At 39.3% G+C, this 15444-nt stretch overlaps 2 protein-coding genes across 8 annotated transcripts in view; one reads left to right on the forward strand and one right to left on the reverse strand.

Moving 5' to 3' along the window:
* The window catches only part of ino80b (INO80 complex subunit B), a 5469-nt gene extending 575 nt beyond the window's left edge, over window positions 1-4894 (reverse strand). The window contains exons 1-6 of one of the 3 annotated variants that reach the window (XM_027178186.2): window positions 4779-4894; window positions 4536-4615; window positions 1993-2182; window positions 1706-1872; window positions 1148-1320; window positions 1-663 (exon numbers count right to left, since the gene is read on the reverse strand). The exon at window positions 1-663 is cut by the window's left edge and continues 575 nt beyond it. In XM_027178186.2, the coding sequence (XP_027033987.1) occupies window positions 199-663; window positions 1148-1320; window positions 1706-1872; window positions 1993-2182; window positions 4536-4581 (1041 nt within the window). In that variant the 5' untranslated portion in view covers window positions 4582-4615; window positions 4779-4894 and the 3' untranslated portion in view covers window positions 1-198. Of the gene's footprint in view, window positions 664-1147; window positions 1321-1705; window positions 1873-1992; window positions 2183-4535 lie in introns of all 3 variants that reach the window. The other 2 variants (XM_027178185.2, XM_027178187.2) reach the window with 2 other exon arrangements.
* aadat (aminoadipate aminotransferase) lies at window positions 4883-14875 on the forward strand. Of its 5 annotated transcripts, none has more exons than XM_047812022.1 (15): window positions 4993-5011; window positions 5991-6062; window positions 6164-6212; window positions 6506-6674; window positions 8519-8651; window positions 8847-8921; window positions 9001-9210; window positions 10297-10362; window positions 10534-10616; window positions 11508-11604; window positions 12516-12577; window positions 12849-12913; window positions 13214-13320; window positions 14085-14186; window positions 14444-14875. In XM_047812022.1, the coding sequence occupies exons 4-15, from the start codon at window positions 6601-6603 to the stop codon at window positions 14483-14485; spliced, it is 1116 nt and encodes a 371-aa protein (XP_047667978.1). In that variant the 5' UTR covers window positions 4993-5011; window positions 5991-6062; window positions 6164-6212; window positions 6506-6600; the 3' UTR covers window positions 14486-14875. The 5 variants fall into 5 exon arrangements, with proteins under 5 accessions (XP_047667967.1, XP_047667978.1, XP_047667956.1 ...); XM_047812027.1 differs by lacking the exon at window positions 4993-5011 and adding an exon at window positions 5012-5061; XM_047812011.1 differs by lacking the exon at window positions 6164-6212 and having other exon boundaries at window positions 4883-5011.
* The last annotated feature ends 569 nt before the right edge of the window (window positions 14876-15444 follow it).

Raw genomic sequence — 15444 nt, forward strand, 5'->3', positions numbered from 1 at the left:
CTAACACTGGGAAGGACGTCCATCCTAGAAAGTTCATGTGGAAAGTCGACTGGGAACAGGGAGCTAAAAAAAACAAAAACAAAACAAAAAAAAACTGATTTCTGGAATCCCAGATTCTGTATTAAGACAGATATCCATAAATCCTGCTGTTTCAATAGTGCAAGGTTTCTAACCCACATCCATTTGAGTTCTTTAGGTTTAAGATGCACTTTCTATGAGCATTAAGTTCTTCCTGTAACAATCCAGACTGCAGAGTGGCGTTCCTGTCTTGGAGCATGAATACTTCTTCAGGTTGGAGCAGCCAGTGACACCGCAGCTCACAGGAGTAGGTGGAAGTGGACATGGTGGGGCAGATGCCGGAGCGGTCACTCCGACCGGGAAAGAGATCACTGCCCCCTGAGCGTTATCCAGGTACCTCACCATGGGCACCTGCAACTGTTTGGCCTTGCGCTCTTTTGTGCTCTTGATTTTGGCCTTGCTGGTCTTTGTGAGCCTCTCGATGGTCTGGTTCTTGTTCTCTTCAGCTTTTTTGGCTGCCTGCAGGCGTCTCTTGCGGGCTCGTTCCTCCCGCTTCTGCAGCATCTCGGCCGTCAGCTCCTTCTCTTTGTAGCCCATGGGGAGCTCGAAGAGGGGCTGGATCTGCTGCTTGTGCAACAGTGCTTTCTGTTAACGTTAATGACACAGAACAAGCAGCTGATGAACAACAAGCCACAAGTAGGTTGGACATTATTAGAACTTTATAAAACACATAATTGTGTAAGTGATTACGGACAAAAGCCTTTGGAAAAAAGCAAAATACTCTCCCATGTGGCATAACACAAGAGTTTAACCACACCGTATATTAATACAAACCATAATAAAGCTAGTCATCACTAAGAGTCAAGAGAGCTAAATAAGCTATGCTCTCTAGGTGGGAGGGAGGGGCATACTCTGTGTCTACTCTGTCAATCACAACAACACCAGCCAATCGTAGGCATCTGTACGCTCATTTATGTGGAAGAGGGCAGATCTGTCTAGCTATATTTTCTGTGACACCACCTGAGCAGCAGTTTAAAAAAATGTGGTTGGTTTCTCATGTCAGGAAGAAGCACAAGTTCACCTGGCCTGGTTGGTAGCCAGAAAAAATTGCAATGCTCTAACACTATACCTGTCTGGCAGTCAGAAGAGACTCATCTATCTCCTTCTTCAGCTCTCCGTTATCATCCAGTTCTCCTTTCTCCAGAGCATCAAGCCACTTCTCCTCCTCATCCATGGGGCCTTCCAAAAACGAATCGTTGTCCATGTCTGGCAGAGGAGAAGGCTCCAAGTTACTGTCCTCGTCTGGAACACCACGGAAACATTGGGACACTCTGCTTATATATTACGGAAACCTTTTTACAAGACCTAGCATGCGGTAAGTATAATAAGCTGACTGGAATAAAGATCTCCATGCATAAAGTTCTATTCAATTGTATTTGTATAACACTTTTAACAATTGACAAGAATAAAAAAAAATGTATAATATTTTCAAAGCTAAACGTTTTTATTTATATTTATCCCTAATGAGCAAGCCATACAAATAAACTGCTGTACATCAAAGCACCGGAGAAAGCTGAAAAAAGTATCCGGTGATACCTAAAACGATCAAATGCCCATAAAAAGGCCCTTTTGTCTCAATGGGAAAAAAAAAGTGTCTCACTTAGAATGAGGAAACCTAAAGACTCACCGAGCCAGGCACGATACTGCTCAATAGGAACTCCCTCTGAAGGCTCATCATCGTCATCATCGTCGTCCTCGTCGTCTTCATCATCAGAGTCCTCGTCATCATCACTGTCCACAATCAAAGGAGACATCGAGCGAACAGCCTCGGGGATCACCGTGAAGGTTGGAACGCTGAAACAACAACATTTATCATCAGATCCCAGCAGTCGAGCAGATGTTGATGCAATCCTAGACTAGACTGCATTTGGTCTCGGTTCTTATCAAATGAAGAAAAGTAAACAAATCCCTTACCTCTTGGTGCCCAGTGTTTGCCCTCCTAATTTAATCTTCAGCTTCAGCTGTGGAGGCTTCGGCACGATGCCGGAGTCTGACTCCAGAGCCTCAGATGAGAAGCTGTGGCCGTCGTCACGGTGGTGCTTCTTCTTGTGTTTCTTGTGTTTTTTGTGCTTCTTCCTGTGAGCATTGTATTCATCATCATCCCCTGAAAAAACAACAACACACAATCCAGTCAACTATACAATCTTTCGGTTGAACTTTGCTCACATTTACACTGTTCATCCAGGAGGAGCTAATTTTTCATGTCTGAGGTCCATAGATCAAGCTGTTGCTAACTGATTTTTAAGCTCAAATGAGTTAATAAACAAGGACATTTATGTGATTGTGCAAATTTAAACAACAGCATAACATTTTAAGTGCAAGGAGGTGCAGCAGGCAGTGATTTGAGCTTCAGACTTTTAGACTGTGTGGAGTTTCACGTGTGGGTTTCCTCTGGGTTCCTCGCAGGTGCATGGACTATGCTAAATTGCCCCTAGCTGGGAATGTAAAATATCATACGAGTTCCAAGACAACAGGCTTCTATAATACACCAGCCAAACTTTTATTTATATCAAATAAAAATATATAAAGAGTCTTAAATTATTTTCTATTAATGCTCAGATAGATGGATAGATTCCCTTTCTGAGTTTGTTTCCTCTTAAGGAACATATTCTCATATCATATCCTCCAGTTTGCTCATTAAAAGATTACTTACTGAATTGATATATTTCTGTAAATAAATATCGTGACATTGTCCATTATTAAGCACTATACAAATTAAATTCAACTGGTACTGTTATTATTACATTGCATACGGTTGTGATGATCTCATTTACCTTAACCAGAGTGACACATTTGTATCTCATCTTATTCAACTGGGGGTTAAGGGCCTTGCTCAGGGGGCCAAGTGTTGGCAGTTTGGTGGACCTGGGATTCAAACTTGCAACCTTCCGATCGTTAGTCCAGCACCTAAACCACCTGACAGACGCCACGCCTCGCTGACTACTTGAATAATTGTGTGATGGGTTTGTGTGCACGGTGCACTGAGATTGTCTGGTGTCACATCCAGGGTGTTTTCCCATCTAATACCCCGTTTCCAGGACAGATCCACAGTGACCCTGAACAGGATAAAGTGGTTTGTTTGCATGTTTGTTTGTATGAATGAATGAATCTCTGGTGCAATCATAATGCTTGTTATAATAACTGCAACTGCAGTCTGAGATTCTGAAAATCCCTGATTTTACGGCAGTGGTTTAAATGCCTGACTACTGGCCCCTGAACAAACCCTTAACCCTCAACTGTTAAACTGTATAAATGAAATAAATGTAATTAGTTCTGAAAAAGGCCTTTTGACAAAACCCTGAAATGTAAATATAAATGTAGTGACACCAGGACACACACAGTTATTCATCTGAAGATGATAAAGTTAGAAAGCTAATGTGGGTGTTGGATTAAAACCATACACTGACCTTTACTGATATTAAAACCAGCAAACTAGGAAAACATTTAAAAGAAAATAGTTGAGGCTGATCTGTTCAGTTTTCTCTCTGCTCCAGCTGTACAACTGTAGTGCAATTATCTGTCTATAAGCTTTTCCTTCCTAGTCACCATGTTATAGTATATACTGTAATTGTACTGCTTTTGTACAAACTTTCTAATGCTCTTGATCTCTATCTGTTTCTCTCTGTCTCTTTCCCCCCTCACTCTGTCTCTCACTTTCTGTCTCTCCCTCTCTCTCTCTATTTGTATCACTCACACTCTATCAGTCTCTTTCTCTCACTCTCTCTCTTTCACACTCTCTGTCTCTCTCTATCTGTCTCACTCTTTCTCTCTCTATCTGTCTCTTTCTCACTCACTCTATCTGTCTCTTTCTCACTCTGTCTCTCTCTCTCTATTTGTATCACTCACTCTCTATCTGTCTCTTTCTCTCACTCTCTCTTTCACACTCTCTGTCTCTCTCTATCTGTCTCTTTCTCTCACTCTCTCTCTTTCACAATCTCTGTCTCTCTCTATCTGTCTCTGTCTCACTCTGTCTCTTTCTCACTCACTCTATCTGTCTCTTTCTCACTCTGTCTCTCTCTCTATTTGTATCACTCACTCTCTATCTGTCTCTTTCTCTCACTCTCTCTTTCACACTCTCTCTCTCTATCTGTCTCTTTCTCTCACTCTCTCTCTTTCACAATCTCTGTCTCTCTCTATCTGTCTCTTTCTCTCTTTCTCACTCACTCTATCTGTCTCTTTCTCACTCTGTCTCTCTCTCTCTATTTGTATCACTCACTCTCTATCTGTCTCTTTCCCTCACTCTCTCTTTCACACTCTCTGTCTCTCTATCTGTCTCTTTCTCACTCTCTGTCTCGTTCTCTCTCTATCTGTCTCTTTCTCTCACTCTGTGTGTGTATGTGTGAGTGTGTCTGTGTGTAAATGTTTTTTCATACTGTACAAATAATGAATAAACTTGAGTTCAGCAGCTTTATCTGTAAACTGTTGTCCTGTAACTATAATATATAATGATCACTCACCTACAAAAAACCTGGGGTGGATCATCATGTCCTTCCTCTTTCCCATTGACGTTACTGTATAAAACCTCAGTTGATCCACACTGCCAACATGTTAAAGGTTTTACTTACACAGTGTTTGCTATCTGCAGTGCTACAGCTAACGGGCTAACCGCGTAAACATAAAGTAAGTCAGACACAAACTTTCATTACAATTAAAAATATTAAAATGGATCACACTGCAAATAAATTCAAAAAGACACTCACACTCCTTTTACCTTCTACTTTTAACTCTGTTTTTTTTATTATTATTATAGAGCACTGCGATAGCAACAACAACCACACTAGAGTCTTTTATTTGAATTTACAAGAGTCGTTTCTACATATCATGGGTAATGTAGTCCAAAATCTACGCCTTTCTATGCCGTGTGCGGTCGAAAAGAACTACATTACCCATAAACCTTTGCGTCCGTGAACGGAAGACACGCAAGGTCAGCTTAGTAAGTATGTGCTTAGGTTTAGTGTACGTGGTTTTAAGTGTTGGTTTGAGGTATTTAGCACGTTGTTTTTCAATATATGTACACGTATGATATATGATGTTTTAAATATATATATATATTATATATAATATATATACGTAATAATGAAACGTGGCTTGTTACATTGTATATGCACAATTTAATGTATTATGTACTATATGCGGCATATATTTGACTATATGGTGCTTACTTGAATATTATATATATATATATATATATATATATATATATATATATATATATATATATATATATATATATATATATAATAGGTGCTGTTCATATAATTAGAATATCATCAAAAAGTTTAACTAATTTCATTCAAAAAGTGAAACTTGTGTATTATATTCATTTATTACACACAGACTGACTTAAGACCAATACAAAGAAAGGATTGTTAGAAATCTGGGCCAACTGAAAAGTATTAAGATGTACAGCACTCAATACTTAGTCTGGGCTCCTTTTGCCTGAATTACTGCAGCGATGCGGCATGGCATGGAGTCGATCAGTCTGTGGCACTGCTCAGGTGTTATGAGAGCCCAGGTTGCTCTGATAGTGACCTTCAGCTCTTCTGCATTGTAGGGTCTAGCATGTCGCATCTTCCTCTTTACAATACCCCATAGATTTTCTATGGGGTTAAGGTCAGGTTGTTTTTCTTGCTGGCCAAATGAGAACAGGGATCCCATGGCCCTTAAACCAGGTACTGGTAGCTTTGGCACTGTGTGCAGGGGCCAAGTCCTGTTGGAAAATGAAATCTGCATCTCCATAGAGTTGGTCAGCAGCAGGAAGTATTCATGCCTATAATAATCAGTGTTGCAATAATATTCTCCTCTAATCTTCATGACACGATGCTCTCTGGCACTACTAATTGGTTACAATAATAGATAAGAAAAACCGATCACCCTCTTTTTTGGTCATTGTATCCTCTTTTTTTTTTTAGGAATCATGAACTACTCTAGGTTTTTGACAGCTGTGAGTAAGGCAAGGAAGCCGTCTCCTATCCGCATCCTGAGTAAGACATGCTCCATCAGACAGACACACATGACTGACTAATGCCTGAATTGATGAAATCAATGTAAACATTTTAAAGATCTTTATGTAATTGTGCATTAGGTAAGTGTACTCTACCCCCCCAAGACCCCTAAGGTCTCTAAAAAAAAAGGTGGGTTGAAATTTTGAATGCCTATGTTCATAAAATTCCATCCTCGGTGTCTGTGGGCTGTAGACTGTTTATAAAATGAATAACATGAGGCAGCGTCGAAAAAATTGTGTTTTTCAGCAAACTTAATAAATGTTTTCCTAAGTCAATGCTTTAATGCTTTTTTTAATCACATTCTTCATATCTTTCAGCTTATTTGTATAATTGAAGAATAAACCTAATTGAATATTGCACCTTATAAGGCAACAAATAAAAAGTCTTGCTCTATTATTCACTGCCGTGTCTCATCTGTCCAGCGGAGCTGCAGCAACGCTCTCCCCCAAGCCTGATCTCTCTTGCTGGTGGAGCCCCAAACCCCAACACTTTCCCCTTCCTTTCTGCCACCATTCAGATGAAGACTGGAGAAACTCTCCTGTTTGACCAGACTTTGATGAAGAGGGCTTTACAGTATTCTGGCTCTTCTGGGTAAATCTGTTTGATCATTGCTTCAACTCTTTAACACACTGGTTGACACCCGGGCTGCCAAATCCTTTCAGAGTGTAATTATTTAAAAAGCTTAGTACTGAACTGCATTTAAATATGAAGGCGGCTGTAACATTATACAGCAACAGACAGACTGATCATAAGCAGTAGCTCGTTAATGTGCATTTATTGCAAAAAAAAAAAAAAATCCCAGGAAGCAGCATCATTATTTTGATCTTAAATCATTTAAATTCATGAATTTATTTGTCCACGGAAAAGCTTTTATCTCTGGATATTTAGTAACATCCAGAATGAAGTGGTCTTCACACTGGATTCTTCATTGAAGCACAAAACTTAATTTGAGACCGCTTTCTTTTAAATGCATAGCAAAAATAAAAAGATTCTTCATGAGTTCTTTAGAGTGTAAAGATCTCCATCAGGTCCTAAATGATTTCTACCTGGCACCTATCTTGTCTAAATGCAAAACATCTGCCAGATGGTTCAACAGATCAAATGATAAAACATTATCTCAATATGCACTTGTGCTGCACGATTAATCATATCGCAATCGCGATATCAAGCCTGTGTGATTATATGACGCAAAATGCTGCAATTTTATGAAATAAATAAATAATAAATACATGCATGTGTGGACATGACAACCCATTCTCTCTAAAAGCTGTTTGCCTATTTCATACACTACACCGCTGTTGCTCAAGTTACAGGTCTCATACGCCTGTGGCCGCAACACGAAACTGCTGAACAATTGTATTGCTTCCGCTAAAGAAAATAGTGCGCTCCATCTCTACGGTTAGAATCCTGTGTGTCCATGGCAACGCTCTGTTTTTCATGGCAACGGTGTGTTATAGTTAGCAGCGGTCTGTTATCAAGAAATAAAATAGTGTGTGCGTAGAAAAAATTCGTCCACATGCCGCTCAAAAAAACAAAAAATAAATAAAAATAATCCTGAGTGCAAGTCCACCGTCTAGGCGGCTTTTTATGTTAAATGTTATTTCCTGTCGCTGCGCTTTTATTGTACATGACAGCTTATGTCCCGATGACTGGTCTTTGCATCATGATTAAATGCAGTATCAGTAAAGTAAAAAAATGTGATGTGCAGTCAAGTTCGAGTGTATGCACTGCTTAAACGTGTGTTCTCAACTTCTCACTGATACTTTTGTGATTCGCGGAGTTTTGACAAGTTTTATAGCCTTGATATTGGTTCTTATTCATAAGTGGTGACAGAAAAAACTCTTTACCCCCCAACCTGAAACCTCTTCCCCTGTCACAATCACATCATAATCAAAATCAATAATTAGGCTTAAAAGCAAATGTACTGTTGTTGCTAGTTTGAGTTTAGAAATACAAATTTCAGCATTATCAGTAATCTGTGTGTGCATTTTCCTTGAGAAGCAAGCAAGTTGACTCATGATACCATTTGTTTATTACATCGCAATCGCATATCGCAATTGCAATATTGACCTCAATAATCGCAATATGACATTTCCCTAAATCGTGCAGCCCTAATATGCACAATGTAATGTAGAGCAACTCCAGGAAAGGCAAGTTGGAAAATAAAAAGTCATGTGCAATTTTACATCTTTTCAAACAAGTATTACAAGTTTTCAACTGAAAAAGAACAAAAACTTTAGAACATGCAAATGTGGATCCTTTTTGCATAGGTAATAGACATATTATAAAGACTCTATTAACATTCCAACACTGAAAGTGGGGAAGGTGAGCTTTTTACCCTGAAGTTTGGGTCAGGACAAGTGTTAATGTTGGCTTAGGACAGCGTTAATGAGAAAAAGCTCGTGTCAAGATTGTATTTGTCTTTGTAACTTCAGCATTCCGGAGCTGATCTCATGGATGAAGGAGCTGCAGAAGAGGCTGCACAATCCTCCCACAGCATGCTACAGCCCAGAGAGAGGGCAGATGGACCTGTGTGTCACCACTGGCAGTCAGGAGGGCCTCTGCAAGGTACTCAATCTGTCCCATATACATGAGCACGCATTGCTGTCTCTCTGCTAAAGCTCCTCATGCTGATCTTAACCCAATACACAAGTGCTATGTATCTTATATGTTACAATATATTAGAATATATTATGTTATACTGACTTCAAGATAGGCATCTGAAAGGGTTAATTATCTCCTGCCTGCCTGCCTTCATTAAAGGTCTTTGAGATGCTCATCAATCCTGGTGATAACGTCCTTCTTGATGCTCCGACGTACTCAGGAACTCTGGCAGCGGTAACCTTCTTCCATCAGTTGAACCTTTCTGTAAAGGACACACAGAGCAGCTCATTTATCATTTAACCCACACCCACAGATCCAGCCTCTGGGATGTAACATCATGAACGTGCCCAGTGATCAGCATGGAATGATCCCAGAGGCTCTGAGAGACCTGCTGTCCAGATGGGATCCTGCAGATGCACAGAAACCTGGCAGCGACGTCCCCCGCGTCCTCTACACCATCCCTAATGGAGGAAACCCCACAGGCGCCTCCATGACTGCAGAGAGGAAACAGAAAGTCTATGAGGTTGTGCTTTTACACCGCAGCTATGCAGTATAACTCAATTCTGCTCTCATTAACAGCAGCTTGGAAAGTAGTTCATTCCCCATATAAACATATTTAAAGTGCATGCAACGGATCGTATGGTGAAGTTTTCTATGAAGGAATTTATTTGGCGTCTTTGGAAGTGTCAGCACTTTGTAACGTTCGGCTTTAACTTTAAAAAGCTTTAACTTTTCCGACACTGGAAAGTCTTCCCATGGGTTTTGTGCTTTCTCAGTAAATTCACAAACTACATTTTGATCTTTTTAACATCGAGAGAGAGAATAAAAGAAACTAAAGATCGACGTAAATAATATATAGTATATAGCTGCTATTATGGAAGTGTTAACAAGAGCTGACTTGCTTCATAGGATGTTCAATATTATCATATTTAATTATAAATGTTTAATATCGTGACATTAATCATGTTAATAGTATGGAGAAGGAGATCACAGAACCTTTGATCCTGTTATTTATCAGGCCGCATAACACTAACTACAAAGTGTTTTCTGCCTTATTTTCAGTATTCTATCTATTATAGCAATCTTAAAAAAACCTTGCAGTTTTAGCCCAATGAATATTTCATAAACATGTCGATCTTTCATCACTCTGAATACAGTAAACACTGCACATGCATGGTGACAATACGGTATTGTTGCTAAACAAATCAATCATTCGAACGCACCTTTTATTTGACACTTTTCACATTAAAGCAGCTTAATTCTTAAAGCAGGTGGTGTTTCTCCTACAAGGCTTTTATTGATGTGAAAGCTAGAGAATCTGATAATTGACAGATTTATATAGAGCTAGAAATTTTCTTGTACTGTGTAAATCTGATAAGGTTATTGTGTACATGTACACACACCAGAGAGAAATGTTTATTAACCGTAGAGCTTTTGTTCTAGTTCTCATCTACCTGGAAAAAACAACAACAACAACAAAAACACAGCACTGGTCAAGAAATAACAATGATAATGTTACTGATTTTATACTTTTGTGTAATTTTATATGGGCTGTGGATGTGCATACATATAGAAAAAATGTGTCTGTGTGTGTGTTTTATTTGTACAGCTGGCACAGGCTTATGATTTCCTTATCATTGAGGATGATCCATATTACTTCCTACAGTTTGAAAAGGTACTGATTGATTTATTGGCCTTTTTATTTTATTTGTATATGGTTAGACTTTAACACGTTATTGTGCTTATCTACACAAGCTGATAACCTTTCGTGTTGAACAGATAAGGCAATCGGCAACAGTTAAGAGCCGGAAGGAGTCAGTGTGTGTTTTATTTTTTTATTTTTCAGCCGTGGGCTCCTACCTTTCTCTCTATGGACGTTGATGGGAGAGTAATACGTACTGACTCCTTTTCCAAGATCCTGTCATCAGGGTATGTGTGTGTGTGTGTGTGTGTGTGTGTGTGTGTGTGTGTGTGTGTGTGTGTGTGTGTGTGTGTGTGTGTGTGTGTAAGCGAGAGTGACTGTACACACTACCAGGTCTAGACATTATCTTTACTGTGCTAACAGAGATATTTGATAAAACTTCAAGTCGCAATAAGTCACTTAAATTAGATTCAAGCTCAAGACTGTGCGAAGAGAGTTAATGAATTAAAACAACAGAGTAAAGACTGAGATTTTAGGGCTCTGCTTTTTAACAGTGTTACTCAGTAACTCGATGAAGCAGCTGAGGAGAAAAGACCCAAGAGTATAATCTCTACACTGCTACAGTGTTTTTGTGTAAGAGTTAGAGACAACAGTAGCTACAGATTCAGGCAGAAATCTGATACCTCCGGATTAAATCACACACACAAGCAGCAGTATTGTGAAGGTCGCAGCTCAGTGCAGAGCAGACAAGTGTTTGTTCTTCTTGTGGCTCCACTGGGTTTGGACACACCAGGAATAATGCAGGTGGAAGGAGGAGAGACGAGGAGAGAAGAAAGAGAGAGAGAGAGAGAGAGAGAGAGATTGTGAGCTAAAGCTGTCCTAGGCGATCTGATGCAGAGAAACTGGATATTACTAAATTGTTCTTTATTCTACAGCCACGATAACACACACACACGCACACACAGGTTGCAGTACAGTAACATAACAACGATATAGAGTATTTACAATAATGTACTAATTTTTAATTAATTTAAATAAATAAATAAATAAATAAATGGATAGATAGATGTGTGTGTGTGTGTGTGTGTGTGTGTGTGTGTGTGTGTGTGTGTGTGTGTGTGTGTGTGTGTGTGTGTGTGTGTGCGTGCGTGTGTGTGTGTGATGTTTGTGTGTTGCAGATTGAGGGTAGGTTTTGTCACAGGGCCGAAACCGTTAGTGGATCGTGTGGTCCTTCATATCCAAGCGTCTACAATGCACACCAGCACCTTCACCCAGGTTAGATCATGTCATCATCTCTATACAACTATGTATGTATCTCAACATGAGAATCATTAGGTAGATCATTATTAGGCATGATGGTGTAGGACATCATGTTAATGTAACACAAATTTTTCTATACTGGTCAAACTGGTCTTTTTGGTTCAACACGCTTGGAGGAGACACTTCCTGTACTATAAGTGTATCTGTGAATGGCTAGACCTCTCTCTCTCTCTCTCTCTCTCTCTCTCTCTCTCTCTCTCTCTCTCTCTCTCTCTGTCTCTCTCTCTCTGTGTGACTTAAGCAGAGTATCACAATAAACAATGAATTGTGCTTCAGCTCAGGGCACCAGGCTGCTCATGAAGCACTTTACTTAACCTGTTCATGCTATAAATAATCTTGAGTGCTTACAAAACCACTTCCTGTTTAGATCTGCTGAAGCAGTTAACATACAGTATAGTAAAGCCCCAGAGAGGCAGAAACAAGGTCAGGATTTTATGCTACACACTGGATCTTTTTCAGTACGCTGTGGAAAGACCTGTATAGATTACAGTATTGTTAAACACACAGCTGATCAGAGTGCAAATGTGAGCACAATGTTTTAACAACATGAAAAAAGCTTGATCGATATTGTTAAGTAATCAGAATATATTAATATTATTAGTGTCACCATGCAGCAAGTAGGCTACATTTCTCTTCTCTTTGTTTCCCTTCTCTATTTTTCCTAATTTTCTCTTTTGTCTCTCCTCTTTTCTCTCCACTTTTCTTTGCTCTTCTCTTCTCTCTTCTCCTCTGATTTCTTTTTTTCCTATTTCTTCTTCTCTCCTCTTCTCTTTTCTTTTTCTTTTTTCTTTTACTTTCCCCTCTTGTCCCCTCTCCTCTCATCTTTTCTTCTCTTTCCTCTTTCGTGTTCTCCTCTCCTTCTGCAGATCATGGTGTCTGAGCTCCTGCATGTTTGGAGACAGGAGGGCTTCCTGAAGCATATAGACAGGTAAGTGTGGAAGCAGCTGAACTGGTTTAAAACAGACAATCATACACACACACACACACACACACACACACACACACACACACACACACTGCCAGGGAGTGGTTCTGTACACAGGGCCAAGCCCTTCTCCTCCTGAACATCTTTTATTTCACTTTTAAATACCTGACTGCTTCATCATGCTCTGGTGTGTGCTGTAAAAGCAGAAGATGGTCACAGGGAATGCTGATGTTGAGGAAGATGTTGTGATGTAACTAGTCTTTGTATTTGTCAGTGTGGTGGAGTTTTACAGAACCCAGAGGAACGCCATGCTCTCTTCAGCACACAAGTGGCTCCAAGGTGTGTTTCTGTCTCCTGTTAGACAGAACGTCACCCCTCAGTGTCACATCTCTGACTCGAGAGGAACACAGATTTGTAAATAAATCAGGCAGCAGTTGGAGTTATGTGTTTTATACATTGATTTATTGGTATTTAGTAGAATATTAGCCATTTATTTGTACTTACATGTTGTAAGGGTGCTGTCTCTAAACTGGTGGCTGTAGTGGATTATTATGAATTGAAAGTAGTGTGTGTGTGTGTGTGTGTGTGTGTGTGTGTGTGTGTGTGTGTGTGTGTGTGTGTGTTCTGTGTTTTCTATAGATGTAGCAGAGTGGCACGCACCAGCAGCTGGCATGTTCCTGTGGATTAAACTTAAGGGCATTAAAGACACACAGAAGCTTATTATGGAAAAAGCACTGGAGAAAGAGGTGCACACACACATGCAACCACACATGTGTGTGTCTGTGTCTCTCTGTGTGTCTGTCTGTCTGTGTGTGTGTCGGTGTCTTTGTCTGTCTCTGTGTGTCTGTCCGTTTGTTTGTCTGTCTCTGTGCGTGTGTGTCTCTGTTTGTCTGTGTGTCTGTCTGTCTCTGTGTGTCTGTGTCTGTCCGTGTGGGTGTCTATGTCTTTGTCTGTCTGTCTGTCTGTGTGTTCCTGTGTCTTTGTCTGTGTGTGTGTGTGTCTGTGTGTGTTCCTGTGTCTTTGTCTGTGTGTGTGTGTTCCTGTGTCTCTGTCTGTGTGAGTGTGTCTGTGTGGAAATTATTCATCATGTGTCCAAGCAACAATCCTGCATATGAGTACACACACACACACACATACACCCACACATACACACACACTACATTGGTCCATGTACAAAGCAGCACACAGTAAAAAGCTCAGAAAATTTAAAAACATCTACAGTGACAGACTCCTTCAGCTCTTCCACGTCACCTTGATGTTGTGTGTTTCACTAAATTAGCCACAATCCGAAGAACTGCATTAGCAATTCGATTGGAAATTCCTGTTTGATAAAGTTAGATTTGTTTATTCAAGTGTGTTTTTCATGCTTTGGTGAGTCTGTTTTTAAAGCAATTGCATCATAACTCAGTGTTAATATTGTTAAATATTGTTATTGTTAAGTTAATATTCTGCAAAAAGTAAACATACAGTACCTTAAAGCAACAATTTTAAACTCATTTCTTTTTTTTAGGTGCTGCTCGTGCCTGGAGGAGTGTTTAATATTCACAGCTCAGAGCCATGTCCTTACGTGAGAGCGGCCTTCTCTCTTTCCACACCACAGCAAATTGATGAGGTAAATCACACACACTCTCACCAACACATCCAACCTCCGTCTATCTTTCTCTCTCACACAAACCCTGAACCGATTTGTATGCAGTAATGATCTCAGTTTCCAGTGGTGCCAATAATTATGGTGCAGATGTATTAGAGATAAAATAATTTGTCGTGTCTGACTATGTATTCAAATGAGATCTCTCTTGTATGTTGTATTTAGGATCTCGTTTTTCACTTAATTGTATTGTACCTTCGGTTGCACTTTTTTTCCACCAGGCTTTCAAGAGGCTCTCAGAACTTATCAGAGAGGCTTTGTGAGAACATCATCGCTAATTAAGATGAATTATTTTCATCTTCAAGGATTGTTTTGCACACAGACACTATACCATTATATTGTTGCTGCTGAGGGACACATTTCTCACTACTTTTATTCTACCTTTACAGTCTATCGTTAAAACGCTATAATTTATAGATCATTGTTGACTTTACTTGAAGTTCAGTTAAAATGAGGGCAGATAAAATCATTATTAACCCAGGAATACTGATGAACAGAAGGAGTTTATACACTTGAATTATCGTATGATCTGTTTTAGGTTTAATTCTAATAGAGACTGTGAATGAGTCTAATAATAATATATAGAAATGTGAATGCTGTGTTGTAAAACATGTTCAGGTGTTCAGTGGTGTAATAAATTCACTTTCAACCAATTTTCATCTCATCTGCTCTAAATAAGAAACAAGACAACCAAAGCTTCATTCCACTTTACTGCTAATCGTTCATATTATTTTTTAGGATGTTGTAAATCTGGCACACACAGGCCACTGTCTTACCTTCACCCAGATGTGCAAGAGAATAGAAATAAAGAAAAATAAAAATCAGTTCAGATTTGTGTTCACATTGAAAAGTATATTTCAGAATCAGATCAGAATCAGTTTTATTTGCCAAGTGCACACACACACACACACACAGGAATATGTTGTGGTTACAGGAGCTCTACTAAACATACTGTATACATAAACACCAAAAATTCAGGGTAAAAACATAGATTAAAAGGGTAAAAAAGGAATAATATACAAAGGTGCAGTTTGTATAGCACCTTTAACAATTCACATTGTCTCAAAGCAGCTTTACAGAGGTATAGAAACGGAAAAAATAAGAATATAAATAAATATATAAAAAAAAATTTAAATTAAGTTACTATATATCTCTAACATGAGAAAGAATCCTTGAGAGAAACCAGTTTCAGAAGGGAATTCAATCTCATTTGGGTAACATC

This window comes from Tachysurus fulvidraco, chromosome 1, assembly GCF_022655615.1.
Source record: "Tachysurus fulvidraco isolate hzauxx_2018 chromosome 1, HZAU_PFXX_2.0, whole genome shotgun sequence".
NCBI lineage: Eukaryota > Metazoa > Chordata > Actinopteri > Siluriformes > Bagridae > Tachysurus > Tachysurus fulvidraco.

Bases quoted from the DNA above. Each gene is read 5' to 3' on its own strand.
- aadat (XM_047812011.1), top strand. From the start codon at position 5,996: ATGAACTACTCTAGGTTTTTGACAGCTGTGAGTAAGGCAAGGAAGCCG. The intron at 9,211-10,296 runs GTTGTGCTTTTA...TTATTTGTACAG, and splicing joins GGAAACAGAAAGTCTATGAG to CTGGCACAGGCTTATGATTT. The intron at 13,321-14,084 runs GTGCACACACAC...TCTTTTTTTTAG, and splicing joins AAAAAGCACTGGAGAAAGAG to GTGCTGCTCGTGCCTGGAGG.